The 20,193-nt window shown below is 44.5% G+C and overlaps 1 protein-coding gene across 3 annotated transcripts in view; it reads right to left on the reverse strand.

The window, feature by feature from the left end:
* Positions 1 to 20,193, reverse strand: part of BBS4 (Bardet-Biedl syndrome 4) — a 35,279-nt gene that overhangs the window by 8,548 nt on the left and 6,538 nt on the right. Inside the window, exons 3-10 of one of the 3 annotated variants that reach the window (XM_041418509.1) lie at positions 10,713 to 10,793; positions 7,999 to 8,062; positions 7,172 to 7,283; positions 6,551 to 6,623; positions 5,016 to 5,069; positions 3,544 to 3,671; positions 2,020 to 2,074; positions 544 to 612 (exon numbers count right to left, since the gene is read on the reverse strand). In XM_041418509.1, coding sequence (XP_041274443.1) covers positions 544 to 612; positions 2,020 to 2,074; positions 3,544 to 3,671; positions 5,016 to 5,069; positions 6,551 to 6,623; positions 7,172 to 7,283; positions 7,999 to 8,062; positions 10,713 to 10,793 — 636 coding nt within the window. Of the gene's footprint in view, positions 1 to 543; positions 613 to 2,019; positions 2,075 to 3,543; positions 3,672 to 5,015; positions 5,070 to 6,550; positions 6,624 to 7,171; positions 7,284 to 7,998; positions 8,063 to 10,712; positions 10,794 to 20,193 lie in introns of those variants that run through there. The other 2 variants (XM_041418510.1, XM_041418511.1) reach the window with 2 other exon arrangements.

The following is a 20,193-nucleotide window of genomic DNA, read 5'->3' on the forward strand; positions in this document are numbered from 1 at the left end:
TTTCAATGCTCTGCATCGCTAACAGGGAAAAAAAGGAGAGAAATTAAGTAACAGCCCTAAAAAGGGAAGCAGTTCCACAATGAGGAATGGAACCCAGACACCAAGCTCAGCCTTCCAGGCCAGAGCCAAGGAAATGCACACAGCAGCTGGAAGCACAGGCTATCAGCAGATGGAAGAATAATAAAATGCAGTATCACTTGGACCACAAGGGACCTGGCACAGCTCTTTTGGGATTTTTAAAATCCAGAAGACCTTCCTTCCAAAGTAAATTCCATCTGGCTTTGGTGTAACTTCAGATTAAAAACCAGAGGGATCAATTTAACATCCCACATTCTGCCTCCTTCCCTTTCCCTACCTCCACAAACACCCAACTGCCCACCCAGGGAAACATCCCAGAAATATATTTCACAAAAAGGTCAGTGGGCAGGATCCTTTCCAGCCTCTCCAGGCCCCAGATGCAGATGGCAGAGCTCTGACAGTGAGATTAGCTTTAGGAGGTGTCCCCTCATGGTTCAGCTGGGTCACTTCCACTCCTCACCCTACCTTGTAGTTGCCTGGATCGTAGGTAAGCACATTTCCAAGGTGTTCAAAAGCCTTCTGGTACTCCCCAGTCTGGCAAAAGAAGTACATAAGCATCAGAAATTCAGCAATAAGGGGAGTTAAGAAGGAAAATACAGGCTTTGTGGGCACCAGAATTTCTGGTTCAGTCAGAAAAGTGTGAACACTGTAAAACTCACTTTTCTGACTGCACCAGGAATTACATTTACACACACATGTTCCTCTTTGATAATTCACAGAACAGATTCTTAAGAATTTGACTTGGCTGGGGTCACTGTTCTGACCCAACCACAAATGATCTCTGGGTTCACAGGTCTCTGCTCCTTTCTCTAACCCAGAAAGCAGGCTACAAACTGCTACTCTGCACATCCCCAAGTCCCTCACCACAAATTCCTCACTCCCCAGGGCTCTCCTGTTCAGGGCACTTCCCTTCCCTTGTCTTCTCACGCACTGAAGGTGTTAGTGGGCATCACTGTGGCCATATATGAAATCCTACAGACTGCACCAATTTAAGCTCTAAGGTCCCTTCCAAGCCATCCTGTGATTTTGTGGTTTCAATTGAATTCACCTAAAGCTCATCTCATTTCATGCCATGGGCAGGGACACCTTACACTGTCCCAGGCTACTCCAAGCCCCAGGGTCCAGCCTGGCCTTGGACACTGCCAGGGATCCAGGGCCGGCCACAGCTGCTCTGGGCCCCCTGTGCCAGGGCCTCCCCCCCCTCCCAGCCAGGAATTCCTTCCCAATATCCCATCCATCCCTGCCCTCTGGCAGTGGGAAGCCATTCCCTGTGTCCTGTCCCTCCATCCCTTGTCCCCAGTCCCTCTCCAGTTCTCCTGGAGCCCCTGGCAGGGGCTCTGAGCTCTCCTTGGATCCTGCTACTCTCCAGGTGAGCACCCCCAGCTCTCCCAGCCTGGCTCCAGAGCAGAGGGGCTCCAGCCTCAGAGCAGCTCAGGGGCCTCCTCCCCCTTTCAGGCACTACTGCCTATTCTTCTTTGCTTGCTCACTCTTTGGGAAGTCAGCTTCTGGAATAATCCAGCCCTTCCCATCCATTTCACAGACACAAGGATAAGCACACCTTTGTTATTTAAATTGATTCTGATTCTCCTTTATGGTGCATTAACACTCACAATTTCATGGCTGCTTTTTCAGGATAACTTGCAAGACTCCTGCTGCAGAAGCAAGGTAATGACTAGTCATGTTTTGTTATACTTGGAGGATTTATAACAGAGTTAGGGCTGTTGCCAAACAGAATTCCTGCTCTGGCTCTGGTCCAGGGAATCAGCTTGCTTTTAGCAGCAAAGACAAGATACAGAAAAGCAAGTTCTGTCCTGTTAAATGCAGTCGGTAGAGAAGTGTGTGCAAGCAATGGGAAGGTGGGTAGAAATTAACTCTATAAAAAATCCAACATGGTTATATTGACAATAATTAAGTTTTTGTAACAGTAATAGCATTTAGTACCTGCAGGTACAGTAGGCCCAGAGCTGTGAGGAGGTCTGTGTTTTCTGGAGAAAACCTGGAACACAAAAGCCAAAGGGCTGGGTTTGCTTTTCAGCCCTTCTAGAACAGGGTGAAAATAGAACATGGAATTCTGATGCTATATTACTGGTGTATCAATCCAGGAAATTAAATAGGTATTATTAAAACCAAATATTAAAACTGCCATCATGGGCACTTCCTTTGAATAGCATCACACCTCATCTACACAAATATCTTCTGGTATTGCTGGGAAGGCACAAGGCTCTGTGAAATACATCTGGACACATAATAAGATAATGTGGTTTTGTTAAGCTTCAAAGTGAGTCTGAATCAGTGACCTGGAAATACAAAATGAGATTTTCCATTGTCTCTCATAAACCACCCTGTAAATCCATCCATCCTAAGCCTCTTGGGCCATGTAGGACAGGCAATCCTCAGCATTCCTGATGGATCCTACACACTCCTCATCAGAATTTTAATTCATCTTATAAAAAGTTTACAAATAAATAGGATGGAAACCACAACGAAAAAGGACAAAGCAGAGAGAGACACAATTTGTGGTCTCATTCACCTCAACAGGAGTCAGTTTTTAAGTCCCTGCTACCAAGACTTAAAAAAAATCTGATCTGCACTCACACTGGCACCTCTAAACTTCAACCACAACAAAACCACCTGTGCCTGGTGGAATATAAACAAGGAATAACAGACTATCCTGGAGCTGGAAACAGCAAGAAAAATGTCATAGGCAGATGAGAACAAAAAAACCCCAGGAATAAACAGGAATGAAGAAGAAAGGAGGGCAGGGGAGCACCAGGATAAGAATATAAACCTGGTAAGATGCTTAGCAAGGATTATTTACGTAATAAACATTCTAGATTAGTCCAAATGCCTGCCCAACCCCACCCACCCTGAGGCAGCAGCGAAGGCAGACATGTAACCAAACACTGCAACAATACCCCTGTGGCTCCCAGCACACTCCTGATTTTCTTTCTAGTGCTGGCCTCCATGGCAAAGCCACATTTGAAAGCACTAGCAAGGCTTGGAAATGCCCTAAAACAAGGATAGGTGGGCACTGAGGAGCAGTGATGGGATGGGAGAATCTCCCTGTGCACCAGCACATTTCCTCAGCCACAAACTGCTCTGAGGGAAAGCTGCAAGTGACACCCAGGCAGGGATTTTGGATGGACAGTCAGGGTTACATTGTTTTGGGAGATAAACCTTTGGGATGGATGAAGTCAGTTTTGGATCACTTTGCTCCCAGGCATCTCTGTCCATTTGTTATTCCATTTTTTTTCTGGCAGCCCTTCCAACAGCTCTCTTCTTCCCTGCCACACTGTCAGCAGGAGCTGAGACAGCTGAAGTGCTTGGAAGTGCCAGCTTTGCTCAGAGCCCCTGTAATTACCATTAGCTTTTTAATCATGGCCTCAATTCAGATCTGGGACACCAATCAATTTTCTCCTGGCATAGGATGGGAATGGGCAGATGGAAAAAAGGGATATTTCTTACTCTACAGCTTTCTTATATACTTCAATGGCTTTATCCACCTCCCCCTCCAAGAGGTGAATTTTGCCCAGCATCATGTAGGTCAGGTCGTGTCTGTTGAGCTCCAGGGCATTGTTGAGCTGGTCCCTTGCCTAAAAACACAACCACAGAGAATAAAAAATAGTAAATTATTACAGAGCCCTCAGCACAGCAATAGTCCATGAGCAATCCCCAACAGCCAGGGAAGGAGGACAGCCAACAATCATCCTCTGCACCTGGAGAACACAAACCCCAACCCAGCTAATCCTTGGAACAAGCTCTGCACTAGCAGCCACATGCTTTTAGGGGCAGTAAGAGGCAACACCTTCCAGCCAAGCAAGAGGCAATGGCCTCCCAAGGAGGGGATGAGCATGGGCCTGCTCATGGATTTGAGTTTGTTTGGCTTGAGGGATGCCCTGGATTTGTTGGGTAAACTGATACTTTGCAGCTTATTCTTCCTTAAAATGCTTATTCCAGCAGTCAGGAAGTGAAAATCTCAGTGGAGGTGTGAGCAGGTCCCAGTTTGGAAGGTGTTGGTACAGACAACAAATCCCAGGTGTGAACCCACACTCCAGAGGCTGTTTTTTCACAGGGATGCCTTGAACAGGGAGCACAGCTGGGGTTTGCTTCAAGGGCCATAGCACCCCACCAGCAAGAGCAGCAGGGAGGACCTGGGCCATATTGGGAACAAAAAGGGTCTAAATGTTGGTTTTTCCCTTAGTGTAGCTGGATCAGAGACAGCTCATGGTTAAGTGAGGAACTGGGAATGGCACACTTAGACCTGGGAATAAAACTGCATTTCAAACTCCAAAACTCCTTTACTAACTCCAGGTGTAATTCAAAAGACACAGGAACAAAACCTTCCCACAGAGGAAAAAAGGACCTGCTGCACCTCCAGCAAACAACCCCATAACTCTTTCCCTCTGAGTCCTGCCAGATCCGAGGAGCTGAGGTTTCCTTCAGGAACTCTTTGCATGAGTGCAGCAGTCTGAGCTGGGGAAATGGTTTGGGGTTTTACCATCACCCTTCTCTTGCTTCAAGAGGATGGACCTGGATTGCTGCTCCTACAAAGCCAGCAATGTTCCTGGGTCTGCCTTTAAAGGGCTCAGACACAGAAGCAGCTCTTATTGGAGCATAGCCCATTTTCTGTCTGGTTTGAGGTTTCTCAAACATTCCCTTTAAAACCAGAAATGTTCTCTGAAAAATCTTAGATTTCAGAAAAAGCCTCTGGCCGTGCCACAGGCTGATCTCCCATTACACAACCTCAATGACTTGCAGCTGACTCAAAGTAATTCAACACACAAATGGAAACAGAGACAGCTCACAAACCTTTGCTCCCAGAAACAAAACACTGAAGCAAAAAACTTTCTTGATACCTCTTGCTGCAAATGATCCATTTCAAGCTATCAAAGACAGTGAAATTCCTGGGATGCTTCCTTGCTTCCCACTGACATTACCTTGTTGAAGTGTTTCAGGTACATGTAGCACACACCCAGGTTGTGGCTGATCTCCTGCATGAAAAAAAGCACAAGGTATGAAATAAAATCTGACAACATTGACCCAGAGAAGGAGAGCCCTGACTGCCCACACCCTTCTTGCTTTTTAGAGCAAGTAAATCTATAAATTCCAGTTACTTCAGGCACCTACAGAGCTTAAGTGGGGTTGTACACAAAACATTACAGTCCACTGAGACAAAAACCACAGAAATGACAAATCTCTTTTGAGACATCAGACATCTTGTTTTCAGATAACAAGGAGCACAGACTGGTTTCTTCATCATGGTGTCACCCTCTAAAACTTGCTGCCATCATGGGTGACTCAGTTTGGCTGTACATCAGTAGGATATGCACAGTGTCCAACCCAGCTGAACAGAACTGGAAGATGTGCTTAATTTTCCAAAACACAACTTGAGCACTGGAATATCTGATATCCCTCTGGCATCCTAAACAATTTTGCACAGGGTAGAGAGATCCCTTAGGGATGCTAAACACTCTGGTGACACTGTAGGGAGCATCCCTGCCCCTAACTCCTCACCCACAGTTTAACACACAAGGCACTTTTCCCACCCCAGCATATCCCTGAAAAGCAAGGCTCTCCCAATTTCTTATTTTATTCTGGTGAGCATTTCACTGATTCATCAGCTTAGACAGCCTTGACCTTTGGAAACTCTCTTACTTCCCCATCAACCTGTTTTCCTCCACACAGCCTCTCCAGCTGTGCAGAACTGGATTAGTGACTCCAGGCTGCTGCAGACTGTAGAATGAGGGAAGAGCACAGTCAGATTCTGCTTCCAGTGCTGAGCCAGGAATGGGGAATAACTAATCAAAATACCCACTGGCATCTGCCTGCTGGGTTGTAAATAGGGTTACAAGCATGCCAAGCACTGCAAACACAGGTGGAAAAAAGACTTGTGATACAAAAGGTTTCTGAGTTGTCTGGCACAGCGTAATTTGAATAACACCAAAGCTATCTTTGTATCCTGAATTTTGGATGTACTGACAAACAAAGGAATGAGCTCACAAATTGCAAGCCTACTTTAGAAACACTTCTGCAGGCAAAACAGGCACCTGCAGAAGGCTGCAAGGGATGGCCTCTCCCCCACCTACTGTCACACCCTTCCCTTTTCAATGCTCTTTCTCTCTTTCTGTCTTTTTATACAGAAGAGCTAATTTAATCACTGCTCATGTATTTTCAACAATGTTTTGCATTACAAAAACTTTCCCAATTACTCAAGCAAGTTTTAATAACTGAAGTTTCCAAACTCTCCCCATATTTCCCTTAAAGCACAGATGTGGTTATGTTAAAACTGATCCTTGGCAAAGTTCCAACACACGGCTCAATTCTCTGTGCCCCAAGCCAGGGATTTGCCCCGAGGTGTGGGATTTGGCTCCTGTGATCCAAACCAGGCTCAGACCACAGGCAGTGTGAGCTCACCTTGGTTTAGGACAAGTTTGCAGCTATTACAAGGATCTGCAACTTCCTGAACACTCACCCAGTCCTTCTCATCGAGTTTTGCTGCTTCATTGTACACTTCGATGGCTGCCTTATGCTTCCCCAGGAGAAACCTGCAAAAGGATTGCAATTCTTATGTCTTTCCTGTTTTCAGACCCTGCTGTGCAGCCTCTATCACCTTTGCCAGTGAGAAATTATCTTATTTGCTGCAGCTCCAGAGGTCTGCAGGAGAAGTTTACAATCTCAGCACTGCTCCCTCTCAGGACCAAGGTCATCCATCCTGACACTACTGGGGATGTAAGGAATGAATGCCCAGGCTCTGCAGCCTGCTTTTGTCTACAAAGAAAGAGACAGATGCCCTAACACAACATTCAGCAACAGAAAAGGGTCTGTAGGGCAAGCCTGTCCAGCTCAGGTGAGCACCTGTAGCTCTGGACCTTGAAATCAGTATCACCGTTCTGCCTGAAGCCCAAAGAAAACACAACAGCAGCCAGGCAGATAACAGAGATTCTGCTTAAAGAGCAACCCACGCTTCTGGAAGCCAAGCCAAGTGTTGATAAGGAGGAAACATGTCTGGAATTAAGCAGCCTAAGAGAAAAACAAAGCATGGAAGGTCCTGGGTGGCAAATCCAAGAGAAACAACAAATAAAACACCACTCACAGGGATCGTGCCACCTGCTTGAGGTTGTCAGCGCTTCGAGGGTTCAGAATGGAACATGTCTGGAAAAGTTCAAGAGATTCTTGAATTTTCCCCTCCAAGCGAAATATCAAAGCTGTAAAACAACATACAGCAGGGAAATGAATCCATTCTCAGCAGGAAAAACGTGCCTCTGACAGCAGGGAAAGAAGGGAGAGTACAGATCTATCACATCAACACTCCTCTGGTGCTTTCCTCTCCTGCAGCACCCACAGTTTTGTGTCTGAGGGCAGGACTCTGTGTGCCTGGAGAAATTCAGGGGTCAGAATAAAAGCTTTAAGCTTTAAACCTTGGGCAGTTGCTTGTACAGATGCAGTCTGGATTTCTCCCCACCCCAGCCTCTTCAGCATGTCCCTGCCAGCAAATCTCCACTGTCCCCCACCATGGCATTTGGAATTGGAATGTCACATTTTGGGAGACATTTTTTAAGGGTCAGAGGGCAGGGCAGGAAGAGGAATACCATCCTTAGAGCAAGGAGTGAGACAATGATCACCTGGGGTGGGTAACAAACAGAAAACATGCATCTGTAACAGAAGCAAACTCATACTAACACACTGAGGGCCAGGAATCCATAACCCAAAGAAGAACTGATGACAAATACAGAGAAAACAAGACACTTAATTTTCATATTTCATGTGAAAATCCTAAATGTCAAAACTAAATGGAGCAAGCAGAGAGAAAAAAATGTATTTTTGATATAACAATTCTGTTTCCCTCACTTAACCCCTGCATTGTTCTCTGTATCTCAAATCAGGGATGACCTGCTTTAACAAAAAGATTTTCAGACATACCTTGAACATAGACAGCATATTCACAGAGCCCTTGGGACTCCTGGAGCTGCTCTTTGATGACAGCCTGGAAGGACAAAATTGTAAACTCACATCATTTCAACAAAGCTGATTCCAGAGATTTGGTTCCAGTCACAAAAACCACAACCCCATCTCTAACAAGGGCACGGGACCATGACTGGGACAACCACAGAGTGCACACAACGGAGCTCTGTGCCAGGAACACTGTGGCCCTTTTAGTATTCCTCTGTTCATTCCTATTCCCAAAGATAATTAGGTACTACCTGGGGAAAACGCCAGGAGGCATCTCTGAAAGCATCCTCTGCTGATAAGGGTATCTACTCCAGGCCCTTTGTGAAGAAATAAATTGAACTGGAGCAACTGCAGCTGAGTGAATGAAAGCCAAAAGAACAAATGAGGAGTGAACAGGGAAAAAAACCTGATGAAAATGTAAATTCTTGCTGGCTTCATCCACAGCTCCCAGTTTGGGGTGGGCTGGCTGCAGCTTGGATATATTCCACAGTCACAACTGGTCCCACCTCTGGGAGGATGAACACCCTGGACAGGAATCAAGAGCATAATTTCTGCTCTGAAATTCCTCTTTTGTGCAGAAGTGGAAGAACACAGGGGGCAAGAATAAATATCTGGGTGAGCAGTGACCTGATGCTCATCTGGCATTTCAGATGTGTGTGGTCAGTGAGAGCATCCCCTGCCTCTGAGATGAATAGAAATGAAGAACCTGAAAATTGAACCTCAAATACAGCACATGGGAGAAAAACTATTACTGAGGAAGTTATTCTTGAGAAGATATTCTGTTGAGAAGGAAAGTTCTTACTGACAATCCTCACTCGTAACAAGAGGAAGGAAAAGGAAGAACAGGCCTGAGCTGCTCTTCTCTCATCTGTACCTGCTAATTTATCTATGTAACTCTTTACAAAGTACATGATTATAAAATATTGTACTCAGATTATAAAACATTGTACTCATTGTACTCAGATTATAAAACATTGTACTCAATTCCCATACTCTGGATTGTTCCATCTACATAAACCTGGATTCTCAGAGCAAAAGAGGGCAATAGAGAGCTATCTTTTAGAGAAATCTGATTAATTCTATAAACCCTAAAAAGTCCCACAGCAAAAGGCCCTCAGCTAAAGAATATGATCTCAAATCCCAGATTTCTTCCCCAAAGTTTATTTAAGGAGCTGATGACAGAATTTAGACACAACTGGCAGGAGACCAAGCAGTCTCTGTGTCATCCCAGGGGATGCTGCAGCTGCAGACTCTCAGGGATGTCTGCCTGGCACCTTGCTCAAGCAGCATTGAAAGGGTCAAAATCACTTTAATGCCTTCACTTTGGGGAGTTGATGTCAGTAAATAAACAGTTTTTAATGGCCTTTTAGTTCATTGAAAACTATGGGAGATTTTAAAACTCTGTTAGAGAGGGAGCATTTCAAAGCACTGAGCGGGAAAGACCAAAATTAATTAACAAACAGGTCACTTGTTTCTTACTGAGACTAAACTGATGGATTTTAACAGCATCCAAACTGTCCTGGAATCTTCCAGTTTTACTTCAAAAACACTGTTTTGTGAGCTCTGAGGAAAAGGAAAGCTGGCCTGCCAAGCAGAGGAGTATTTATTAGCTGTCTTCTCTCAATTTTCCCCTGCTATTTCCTTGCTTCCATGACTGATGAAGACATGGACACATCAGTGTTGCCTTTATATCATCCATTTGTTATTTTCTCTGGTTTCCTGAGCTGCACATATTTTTCTTTTCTGTACTCTGTGATTCCACATCCCATCACACAAACAATCAGCACACAGAATCGCACCAGTCAGCCCACAAAAAAGGGAAACAATTTTCTGTTTTGAGGGCTAGTCCAGCTTGTGTTTCTATCTATGCAAACCAAGATCTGAGAGGAAATTACTTAATGATACAACTTCCTGGCTCTGTTAATTAAGAGCTAAATGAAATTCCTCCAGCTTGCCTGTTTCCTAAGCACCTCCAAGATCTCTCCAGCAGAGGCAAGTCCTGACCAACCTGGTGTTTCAGAAGCCAAAAAGTCTTTTTAGATCTTTGCTGCGCATGCCAGAATCAGAATGGCAACTCTTGTCCCCTCCTCCTGCCCATGGGTGCATCATCTTCTTGTGTTCATTTTATCAGAAAAACACACTGTTAAATAATAATTTGCCATTTCCTTAGTCCACTTACCATTATAATTCCAGACAACCAGTTCCAAACTGCTCACCAAGCCCAAGATGAATTAGAGCATGTCATGGATCATGTGTAAAACGAGACAATTTTGCTCAAGAGTAACCAGGATGTTTTGTATTTACACTTGGAAGTAATGCTCCCCTCAACTAAAGTGTTTTCATAGTGTCTCTGTAGTACCATCAAGAAACCTGCACTGTGGAACTGTGTTATTATCAGTTTGGAAAACCCTATCCATCACTTGGAACAACAGAGGCCTGCAGTTCTTTCCACTTTTCCCCTCCCAGTGACATCCTGAGCTCACAGACTGCTCCAGAGAGCTGCACTCTCAGATCCCAAAGGTAGTCAAGGACTGGAGAACACTGAAGTCATTCTACTCCTGTTTTCTCTTGGTCCCCTTATTCCAAAAGAAGTCAGGAAAGAGGGTGGTTGGGAAACTGTCAAGAAAACTGTTTTGTTCATGGTATCAGTGAAATAATTCCCACATTCCGAAGGCAGCTCTTACCTTACACTCCTCGTAGTCTCTGCGGACGTAGAGCAGATAAATCAACCAGTTCTTCCTCTCTAGGATTGGCAGCTCTGGTGCGGTACATGGAAAATATTCACAGAACACAAGGAATCAGACTGAGCAGCAGAGAATGTGGGAGAGATATTCCCAACCACCCCAATTGCCTGCACAAGGCAAGTAATTCAAGAACTGCAATTGCAATTAATGATTTGACTTGAAGGCTGGAGTGTGGACTTCTAAACAGGGCCTGGTTTTATTCCACTTCTCAAACTTGTGGATAAAATACTTTGTTCAGAATAGGTATTAAATAAAAGCTCTAAGAAGAAAACTTCCACCTACTGGAAGGTGGTCTACTGGAAGGTGTCCCTGCCCATGGCACAGGGTTGGAACAAGATGGGTTTTAAGGTCCCTTCCAACTCAAACCAGTCTGCTCCTCCTGGAGCAGATCCTGAAGGAAACAGCTTCACACACACATTTTAATTCAACACCAACACTGGTTGGAGGAATTGGATCTTTTCAAATACACAAGAAGCAGCTTGGAGGAAATGAGTTGGATTCACATTTGGAATCTAGGGCAAAAAATCAAAGGTCTTTAAGATGAATTTCTGGGACTGAATGAGCAGGAAACAGTAGATAAACACAAAAGGAGATTGGAGAGATGGGGTCTGAAGGTGTGAATAATTTAAAGAGGTCAAACTTAGTTCTTTGAATCTGTGAAGGGACTATGAAACATCACGGGTCTGAGAGACTGAAGCTACTGCAGAAAAACATTTGATGCAGTGGAGGAGGAAGCCTTGTGCTCCAGCATTTCAATGGTGTGCAGCTCGCAGCAGTAATTATGGCAAATCACGGATGGATGTTGCTTAGCGATATTCACGTCGGGTTTACAAGTTGAACACGCTGCTGTGCATTTCATTAAGGCTGGGAATGTATTGCCTGGGACTGGAGTCTCCATTCCGAGGGGTAACCATAGCAACTGGCCCAAAAGCTCCGTGTTTGCAAGTCAATATTGTGACACGAGCACAGAGGCAAAGCCAGGCGAGGGCTGGGGCAGAGCTGGGGGGACACAGCACAGGGACAGCTCCCCCAGGCCTCTGGGGCACGGCACACGCTGGCTCAGCTCCAGCAGCACAGAGCACAAGGTGAGACTGGGGAGCCCAGGGGCCCTTTGCCATCAGAGCTGAAGAAAAACCCTGCAGGGGGAAGGGCTGGATCACGTCGGGAGGCAGGTGCCAAGTGTAATTATCTTTTGGAATGGCTGAGCTTTAATCGCCTCTGGAGCACACCAGGCTCTCCCCCAAAACCCACATCAAGTCCAGTTTCACTTAGAGCTCCTGAACCCAACATCCTTCAGCTGTTGAATTTGGAAAACATTTCACGAAGCCATTTCTCATTTTCTTGGTTTTTCTTTTTTAAATTCCAGAATATCCAACTAGATTTATATTACAGCTGAGAATTAAATGTGCACACCAGCAATTTAAGGTCAAATAGCTTCTAAAGAAGGTTCAACTACCCCAAAACAAATAGAAAGCTCGCAGTCCAAACAAAAAAGGAATCCAAACACACAAAAGAGTAATCCAAACAAAAGAGTAATGCAAACAGGCTAAGCTTACAGAAATGCACAGATCAGGGATCCAAACATTCCTGAATTCTGCTCGGCTGTGGAGTATCTGGATCTTTGGAAGCAAGGCATTTTAATAAGCGTGTTGCCAGATCAGATTAATTGATTTCTGATAGCTTTATGTTTCCCATTTGTCCTTCTTAGAGTTAAAGGATGAAGGGAAGAGTCAAGAGGCTGCCTAAATAGCCATAAATTGATTGAAACCCCACTACTTCACATCTGAAGCCCATTCAGGGGCGACCTATTTCATTGACACTCTGTAATTACTTCCCTGTGCAGGTTATTACCAGTGCCAGGGTGTGACAGAAACACAGCACCTGGGGATGCTGGAAATGCTCTGCCCCATCCCTGGGGGTGTCCAAGACCAGCCTGGATGGGGCTTGGAGCACCCTGGTCCAGTGGAAGGTGTCCCTGCCCATGGCAAGGGGTGGGATCAGATGGGCTTTAAGGTCCTTTCCAACCCAAACCAGTCTGGGATTCTATAAAAGCAGCTGGACTTGTGTGTCCTTCCTGCCTGGCATCTCCTGGTGTCACTATCTGATATAAAACACCAAACCTGACACACCTGGGCACTTCTCACCTTCTTTTGTAAGTAGGGATTTAAGGACAGACACTGCAAACTCTATGTATCCATCAACATTCCACTAACAGTCAGAACTGAACTATCCTTCACCATTTTGTGCCTATTAACACAGCCTCAAATTAGAAAATCCTGCAGCTGTCTGAAATAGGGAATAGTCAAAAGAACTCCAGACACACCCCACCAGGTCTCCAACCATCTGTTCATGCCTTATTGGGAAGGTAGAAAGTACCATTAAAGGTTAAAATATACACCAATGTTGTGGGCTAAGATAAGATGCCAGTACACCAGAGGGGATGGAGGATTGCTTGTTTAGTTCCTGAAGGAAAGAGCTTTTTCACACTTATGAGACAAGAAGGATGTTATACTCCACTCCCACACCATGGAAACGCCTGCTGGGAACAGGGATGGGAAGGAAGAAATGCTGAACATCAGACTGAGGGCTGAGCAGAAAATCGGGCTGCAAAGGGAAGGGGAAACCCAAGGAGTTGCCTAAAAGTGCTGGGATGGAGAGAAAATGGAGAAATGAAAAGCCACTGTGAGCCCCAGGAGCGAGCAGTGTTGGCACCTGCACATAAACCAGCTCTGCTTCCCCCAGGGATGCACCTGTGAGCTGAGGAAAACTCTGTGTGATTGGGAAAACACAGGGAGATTTTATGCTCCTTAAAGTCATTTGGAAACAGCAACAAGGCTGACTGAGGAGACACGAATCACTTTTTTTCTTCTTTCTCCCTAAGGCAAGCAAATTGAAAGCAGGCAAACAATTCTGATGTTTTTCAAAATCTATGTCTAAATTCACGATGAAGTTTGACACAGGAACATATCTGATCCCTCCAAAAATGGCTGTAGGAAGTAAAGGATTATTACCAGGCTCTATGCTCTATTCAGATGCAGAAAGAATTAATGGAAATTATTTATACACCTCTCCAGAGCCACAACCACTTCATCTGCATTTCTGCTTTCCCACAAAGCAGTGGATACCTGCTCCTGGTGTATTTCTCTCTCAGGTTTGCTCCCCCAGCCTGCTGATAAGGGCTGTCACAGTGCAATGGGTCACTGCGTTCTCCTGAAGAAAATGGAAATACAAATGCCTGGCTATTTGGGTCTCTAGCTCCAGAGAAAGGGAATAAAACACCTTCTTCAATATATGGACCTTCAGGATTTTCTCCTAGGTCACTGCTGTATGAAGACACACTTTTCTTTGTCACCTCTAGCAATAATCCCAAGCACTGTACAGGCACAGGTTGGAAAAGTGTGGTTTAGATCCTTCTAGCAGTGAAGAAACAAAAAGTCATTATTTGCTGTAAATCAATCTGCCCAAAGGCCAGCCCAGGAAAACACAATCATCAAAGAACTTGCTATCTACATCAAAAAGAGTTTATAACTTGTATAATTGTCTTTCAGCCTCTCTTTTGTGGGACTACAAAAGTCCTGTGCCAGGGAGTCAGCCACCAAAAATATGATTAAATGCCTTTGAAGTGTGTTTTGATTGAATTCAAAAGGGAATCCATCTGATCCCCTCGCTGGCCAGTGATTGATTGCACGAGCCACTTCCAGCAATGTGATTTTTCTTTCTGACAATGCTCCTTTAAGGAAGCCACTGAAGCAGAAACCCTGACAGAATCAGAGTAAGATCATCAGGTTTGTATCTGTGCTGCTCTATCATCACTCTTCCCTTTATTCCTCCTCTTATAGATTTTCTCAGAGGACTGGAAAAAATAATAATGAGTTATTCCCTTTTGTGTAAACCTCCCTAGGAAATTATTTTGTGCTTGCATCTTCATATTGAGTAATTATAGCTTAGGGATGAACTATCAAATAGTGGGGTTTAGAATTAATAAAAGGGCTTTAAATTGCTGTAAAAAGAAGAGGGGGAAAAGGCCCCAGAAACTCTTATGAGATTTCGTGGGGGAAATGATTGCTAAACCACCAGCAGTAAGAAGTGGCTCAATAAAAAGTTTTAGTCATCTCAGAGGGAAAAACCAATTCAAAGCCCAGCCCTCCTTCCAATCCAGATTATTGGAAAGGGTCCAAGCCCCAGTTCACCCCTTCCAGCTCTGAACCCAACTGGCAGCAGCCTGAGCAAGAGCAGCAAAGGGGCAAAAGACTCAAACAGACACAAAAAAGAACTCCTTATTGCCCAAAACCCCCAATAGCCTAAAGCATACGTAACATATAGCACAAAGAAAGGACAGAAAAGCTTTGCAAAGGCAGTTAAATAGAAGTATTTTTAATTTTTTTTATTCTGCAGTAGTTTCATGAGCCACAGCCTGGATCCATTGTGGTAGGTACCATGTATGTGGGAAAGATTTTCCAAAAGAATTCAGCTCTCCCTTTCCAAATTCTAATTCAAAATTCCATGTTGCAAAACAGCATCATCCAAGAACAGAGATATTTCCGAAACTAACAATCACCCAGGCAGTGCTTCAATTCTCTATTGTGACATTTTGATATTGAGGCAGCAGAAGCACAAAAGAATTGCATAAAGTGAATCTCAGAACCACAGGATGGTTTGGGTTGGAAGGACCTTAAAGATAATCAAGTCCCACTCCCCTGCCATGGGCAGGGACTCCTTCCACTAGCCCAGGGTGCTCCAAGCCCTGTCCATCCTGGTCTTGGGCACTGCCAGGGATCCAAAGGCAGCCACAGCTTCTCTGGGCATCCTGTGCCAGGGCCTGCCCACCCTCACAGCCAGGAATTTCTTCCCAATATCTATGTCTAAATTCACGATTAAATTTGACACAGGAACATATCTGATCCCTCCAAAAATGGCTGTAGGAAGTAAAGGATTATTACCAGGCTCTATGCTCTATTCAGATGCAGAAAGAATTAATGGAAATTATTTACACACCTCTCCAGAGTCACAACCATCTTAATCTCCATGCCCTGTCCAATGTGGCCTGGGACACTGCCAGGGATCCAGGGGCAGCCACAGCTGCTCTGGGCACCCTGTGCCAGGGCCTGCCCACCCTCACAGGGAGGAATTCCTTCCCAATATCCCATGTAAGCCTGCCCTCTGGCAGTTTAAAACCACAGCACCTTGCTCTGAAGAAGTCAAAGCAGGAAACGGAGCTGTGGCAAAGAGAGATGCAGGTTATCAGCTCCCATCATCAGGCCAGGCTCGCTGGGACACAGCAGCAGGACTGGATGGCTTTGGACATTCAATCCCCACTTCCAAGTCGTTCTGAACGTTGCCTTAATGGCAAACTCCCAATGGCATAAAGACAACCCACTTGTCTCTGCAGGAGAGCATCCACATCTGAGAGGCAGCACATGGAATTCTGTGGAAGCGCTGCCCGCCCCATCCCACACTCCCAGCCCAGCCTCCTGTGGCTGACATTCCTGCCAGGATTACCATTATTCCACTCCAAGAGCTTGGGGAAGGCTCAGGCATAGCTGTGGTTACAGCCCAAACGCAGCTCTGTGCTCTCCTATCCACGTTAAATAAACATGGATAGGGAGGATGAGCCCATCTGTGCCTGTCTCCTTTTTGCCTTGAGCTTCACAAGCTGCCAACGCCAGGAATTCCGCTACCGTTTGTAAATCCAGTGTCAGGGAGGGAATGAGCATCTTCTGGGCAAAAATAACATTCAAATAACAGGGCACACACTCCAACAGCTTCTACAGAACAACACAGCCCTGCAGGGAACTGGATTTTCTGAAACAAGGTATGATAATGGAGAGAAAGCATTTGTAAGCTCTAATTCAATCTTATCAAGATTTAAAACTAACAGACTGCCTTGGTGTGAGAAGAGCATCCTACAAATTTCTAGCAGAGCCAAATTTGACAAGAAATCCTCTTCCTTCCTCAGACTCTTTTACTGAGACTGTGGCAGTATAAATACATTAGAGCTTTGAAAGAAAACTAGCACAGGAACATTGCTCTTCCTACGCCCAGATCCATCCTTGGAGTTTGAAAATGGAGCCGTTAATGTATTCAAAACTCAGTAATAATGAAAAATAACCCCAAAAGCCAGCACTCAGAAGAGGCACTACGAGCTTTATTTCACCCACCATGTGTGAGTGAATATATGTGAGAATAGAGAGGTTTGTATGCACAAATCCCTCTAAAATGGATATAAACAACAACAACAAAAGGACCAGCTTTACACTGCAGCCATTCTCTGTTTAATCCCTTTTCCCTGTGTTTTCCCGTTTGCAAATTGTTGCTGGAACACCTTTAAATCAAGCCCTAAAGCCGTGTGGTTGCTCGTTTTTTACAGTCAGCTGGGGTTAATAAAACTCATCACACACAGCCCGGTGCTGGCGAGGAGCTGTAACTCATCCCCAGAGCTGCCTCCCACGGCTTAATAGCTCCACGAGGTGCAGGGAAAGCTGGAAGGAGGCTGGAAAACAGAGGTTTAAACAACAAAAAAAAGCAACATTTCTGACTCTCCACCTCCCCCTACAGGAAAATTAGCCAGGGATAGATGAAAGACTTCAAAACTGTATCTTAAATCTGATTTATACTCTAGGGCATGGAGGAAAAGGGGCATTTTCTCTTGCTACTATGCACTGCATAAATCTCATTGAGTTGCTTGCTCAGATTTGTGGTTTTTTTCTGATTTAACACACTTACAGTTCTGAGTTACTCCAAAGAAAGATGGCTTCATTTTTTAAATAAATACACTGATTATTCAATTAATTTGCCATATAAATATAATTTCTTTGTTTAATTATTTGTGTTCTACTACGTGCTGCTCAAGTTCAACCTGAAGGTGAAGTAAATGAAGACACACTTGTCATCCCCCCGGACCTCCCAGTGACAGTGAGGCTCCCAGGGGCAGAACCAGTTTGGTCACTGGGAAATCTCTGTTAGGAGCAGGAGGCTGGTGAGATACCACTGGGCAGTCCTGAGCCCATCTGGGGGGGATGAGATTTACACACATCTTTAACACAAGTACATGATCCCGATCATTACTCCATTTAAAAGTTCAATTCAGACCTGATAATGCTCAATTCAAGTATAAAATTTGTTTCAAACAAATAACACTGGTGAGAAATTTAGTAACAAACGCCTTCAAAAGGAAATTTGAAAAAGTATGGTCTTTCTGAAAAATGAGAACTGAAAGCCTGTTTGCTCTGCATGAGCCAGTTTTGACCATCAGCACTGACTGATGAGCAGAGATGTGCTCAGAACAGAGGAAAACAAACAAACAAACAAACAAACAAAAAAAAACCATCGGAAAAAACAAAAAACCAGGCTATTTTACATGTTAGCTCTTAAGTCCCTGAGGATGCAGACACCACACTTGGAGATACTCAATGATCCAAGTCCTGGCATGACAACCCCAACTCTTCTCTGTTTAAACCATGTCCTGCTTGCTGCCTCGTGCTCTTGTAGGCAAGGTGGAGTCTGAGCTCTCTCCAGGTGTCTGTTCCCAGATTTGGGAAGCAGAGCACACCACTGCAAAGGCAAGGCAATAAAATGCCTTATGAACAGCAGAGGTGGTCTGAGATACTCACTGCTGGCTCCTCCCACAGCAACACTGGGATGGGAGATATTTCCCCCACAAAGTGGCTGCATGCATTCCCAAAATAACCGGCTTCTCATTAATTCCAGCATCAGGAGCAAAGTAGTTTGGGGATTTCCAGTTCTAATCTCTCCTCTGGCTTTAATTCCTATGCTTAGTCTTTTTCTGTCTAAGCATGAGGTATTTTACATGGAAATTGAAACTGAAATCGTTGTAAGGCATTTGTAAGAAAAGCTTTTCTTTTAGAAAGCAAAATAAAATTGCAGCATGGAGAGGAGCAGAATCCAGCCACATCAGTCTTTGAAACTTCCCATTCCATAAGGAACAGCACCTAGAACCTGTCCTCAGTTCATCCACTGCAAAAGAATGTTATATTGAAGGAATGTTATAAGAACATAGATATATATACACACAACAAAATATAGAAGCTGGTCTTGCAAACATTTCAGTGCTCCCTACACAAGACCCTACAGATTGAGTTCTTCCAGCCTCATTGCCTCAGGATGAAGTTTTCCAGGAGGGAAATCCCAGTCTATCCCAGAATGAACATTTGCCTGAGCACCTTCTCTCTTCCCTACTGTACAAATGTGTTAATGATATAGTCTTTAATTACACAGTCACAGAAGTACACTCTGCCTCCTCCTAATTAGAAGTTAAAAAATGAATCACAGTCAGGCAGGGAATGAAATTATTGAGAATTATGAATAAACCAGTGACAAAATCCCAGGACTTGCAGCGTGTCTAATGCAGCTGGAAGCGTTGGCAGTGAAGGGGACAAGCCTTGTAAGGAGTGAATGGAAATATTTTTTATTCAAAAATCCCTCAGTGAGCTGCTCCTTGCTCAACATGTCCTGTCATTCCTGTGCCACAGGTGCTGTTGGAGAGTTGGGCTAAATGTAACAGGTGATTCTGTCACCAAAGACTCAGATGCTCAAATTCCAGCTGCACAGACATGGGGAATTCTGACTCTTGAGTGAGCTACATCTCCTTCAAATGTCTGAAAATGAAGATATGAGTGACTTGCCTTGGGCTGTCTCCAAGGTAAAGGAGAGGAACAGGCATCCTCAGGAAGGGATTCATCCCAGCACAGGTGGCTGGGACAGGTCAGGGAATGGCACAGATGCCCTTTCCACTGACTAAACATGGAGCATGAGTGATCTGCTGAGACTTGCTCTGCATCAGAGATGTCTCAATGCAGAGAGATGAATCCCACCCTTCCTAAATCTGTCACTTACTATTTTTACAGAATTATTTTTAAATTCCCACCAGGAGATGCTATTTTATCTGTATGCAGCACGCCAACAAACTGCGGCTGAAGGCTTTAAAATCAAAAGAAACTTGCCTGGCACCAAGGACTTTCAAAGAAGCTTCAAAAAATGAATGTACCTGTTTTAATAACTGGCACTAAAATGTTCCCTGTTGTGCTGTCTGCAAAGGATTCCCTGCTCCTGTCAGCACAGATATTAATGTACACACACAAGAGGGCAGAGCTGTGCTAGCACATTCCAATTTAAATATTACCAGTTCTTTGCAGTGCAGGGATTACTGGGCTGTTATTCTGGGAAGAAGAGGATGAAGTGAAGGATATTATAGAATTTAATTACCCAGAAATGATAATCCATTTTTTAATCTCACTACTCAAAACTAGCAGCTGCATCAGATCCTGAGCATCACACACAGCAGTCACTGCTCCCCACTTATCGGTGAGATGGAAATACCCAAGTCTCTTACATAAAACAATGATGTAATTACCAGCTAATCTAGCTTATTTAGGAACCAATTTCTTCCCACAAGGTTGGGGGT

Source organism: Onychostruthus taczanowskii, unplaced genomic scaffold, assembly GCF_017590055.1.
Source record: "Onychostruthus taczanowskii isolate IOZ18803 unplaced genomic scaffold, ASM1759005v1 scaffold6, whole genome shotgun sequence".
NCBI classification, from domain to species: domain Eukaryota; kingdom Metazoa; phylum Chordata; class Aves; order Passeriformes; family Passeridae; genus Onychostruthus; species Onychostruthus taczanowskii.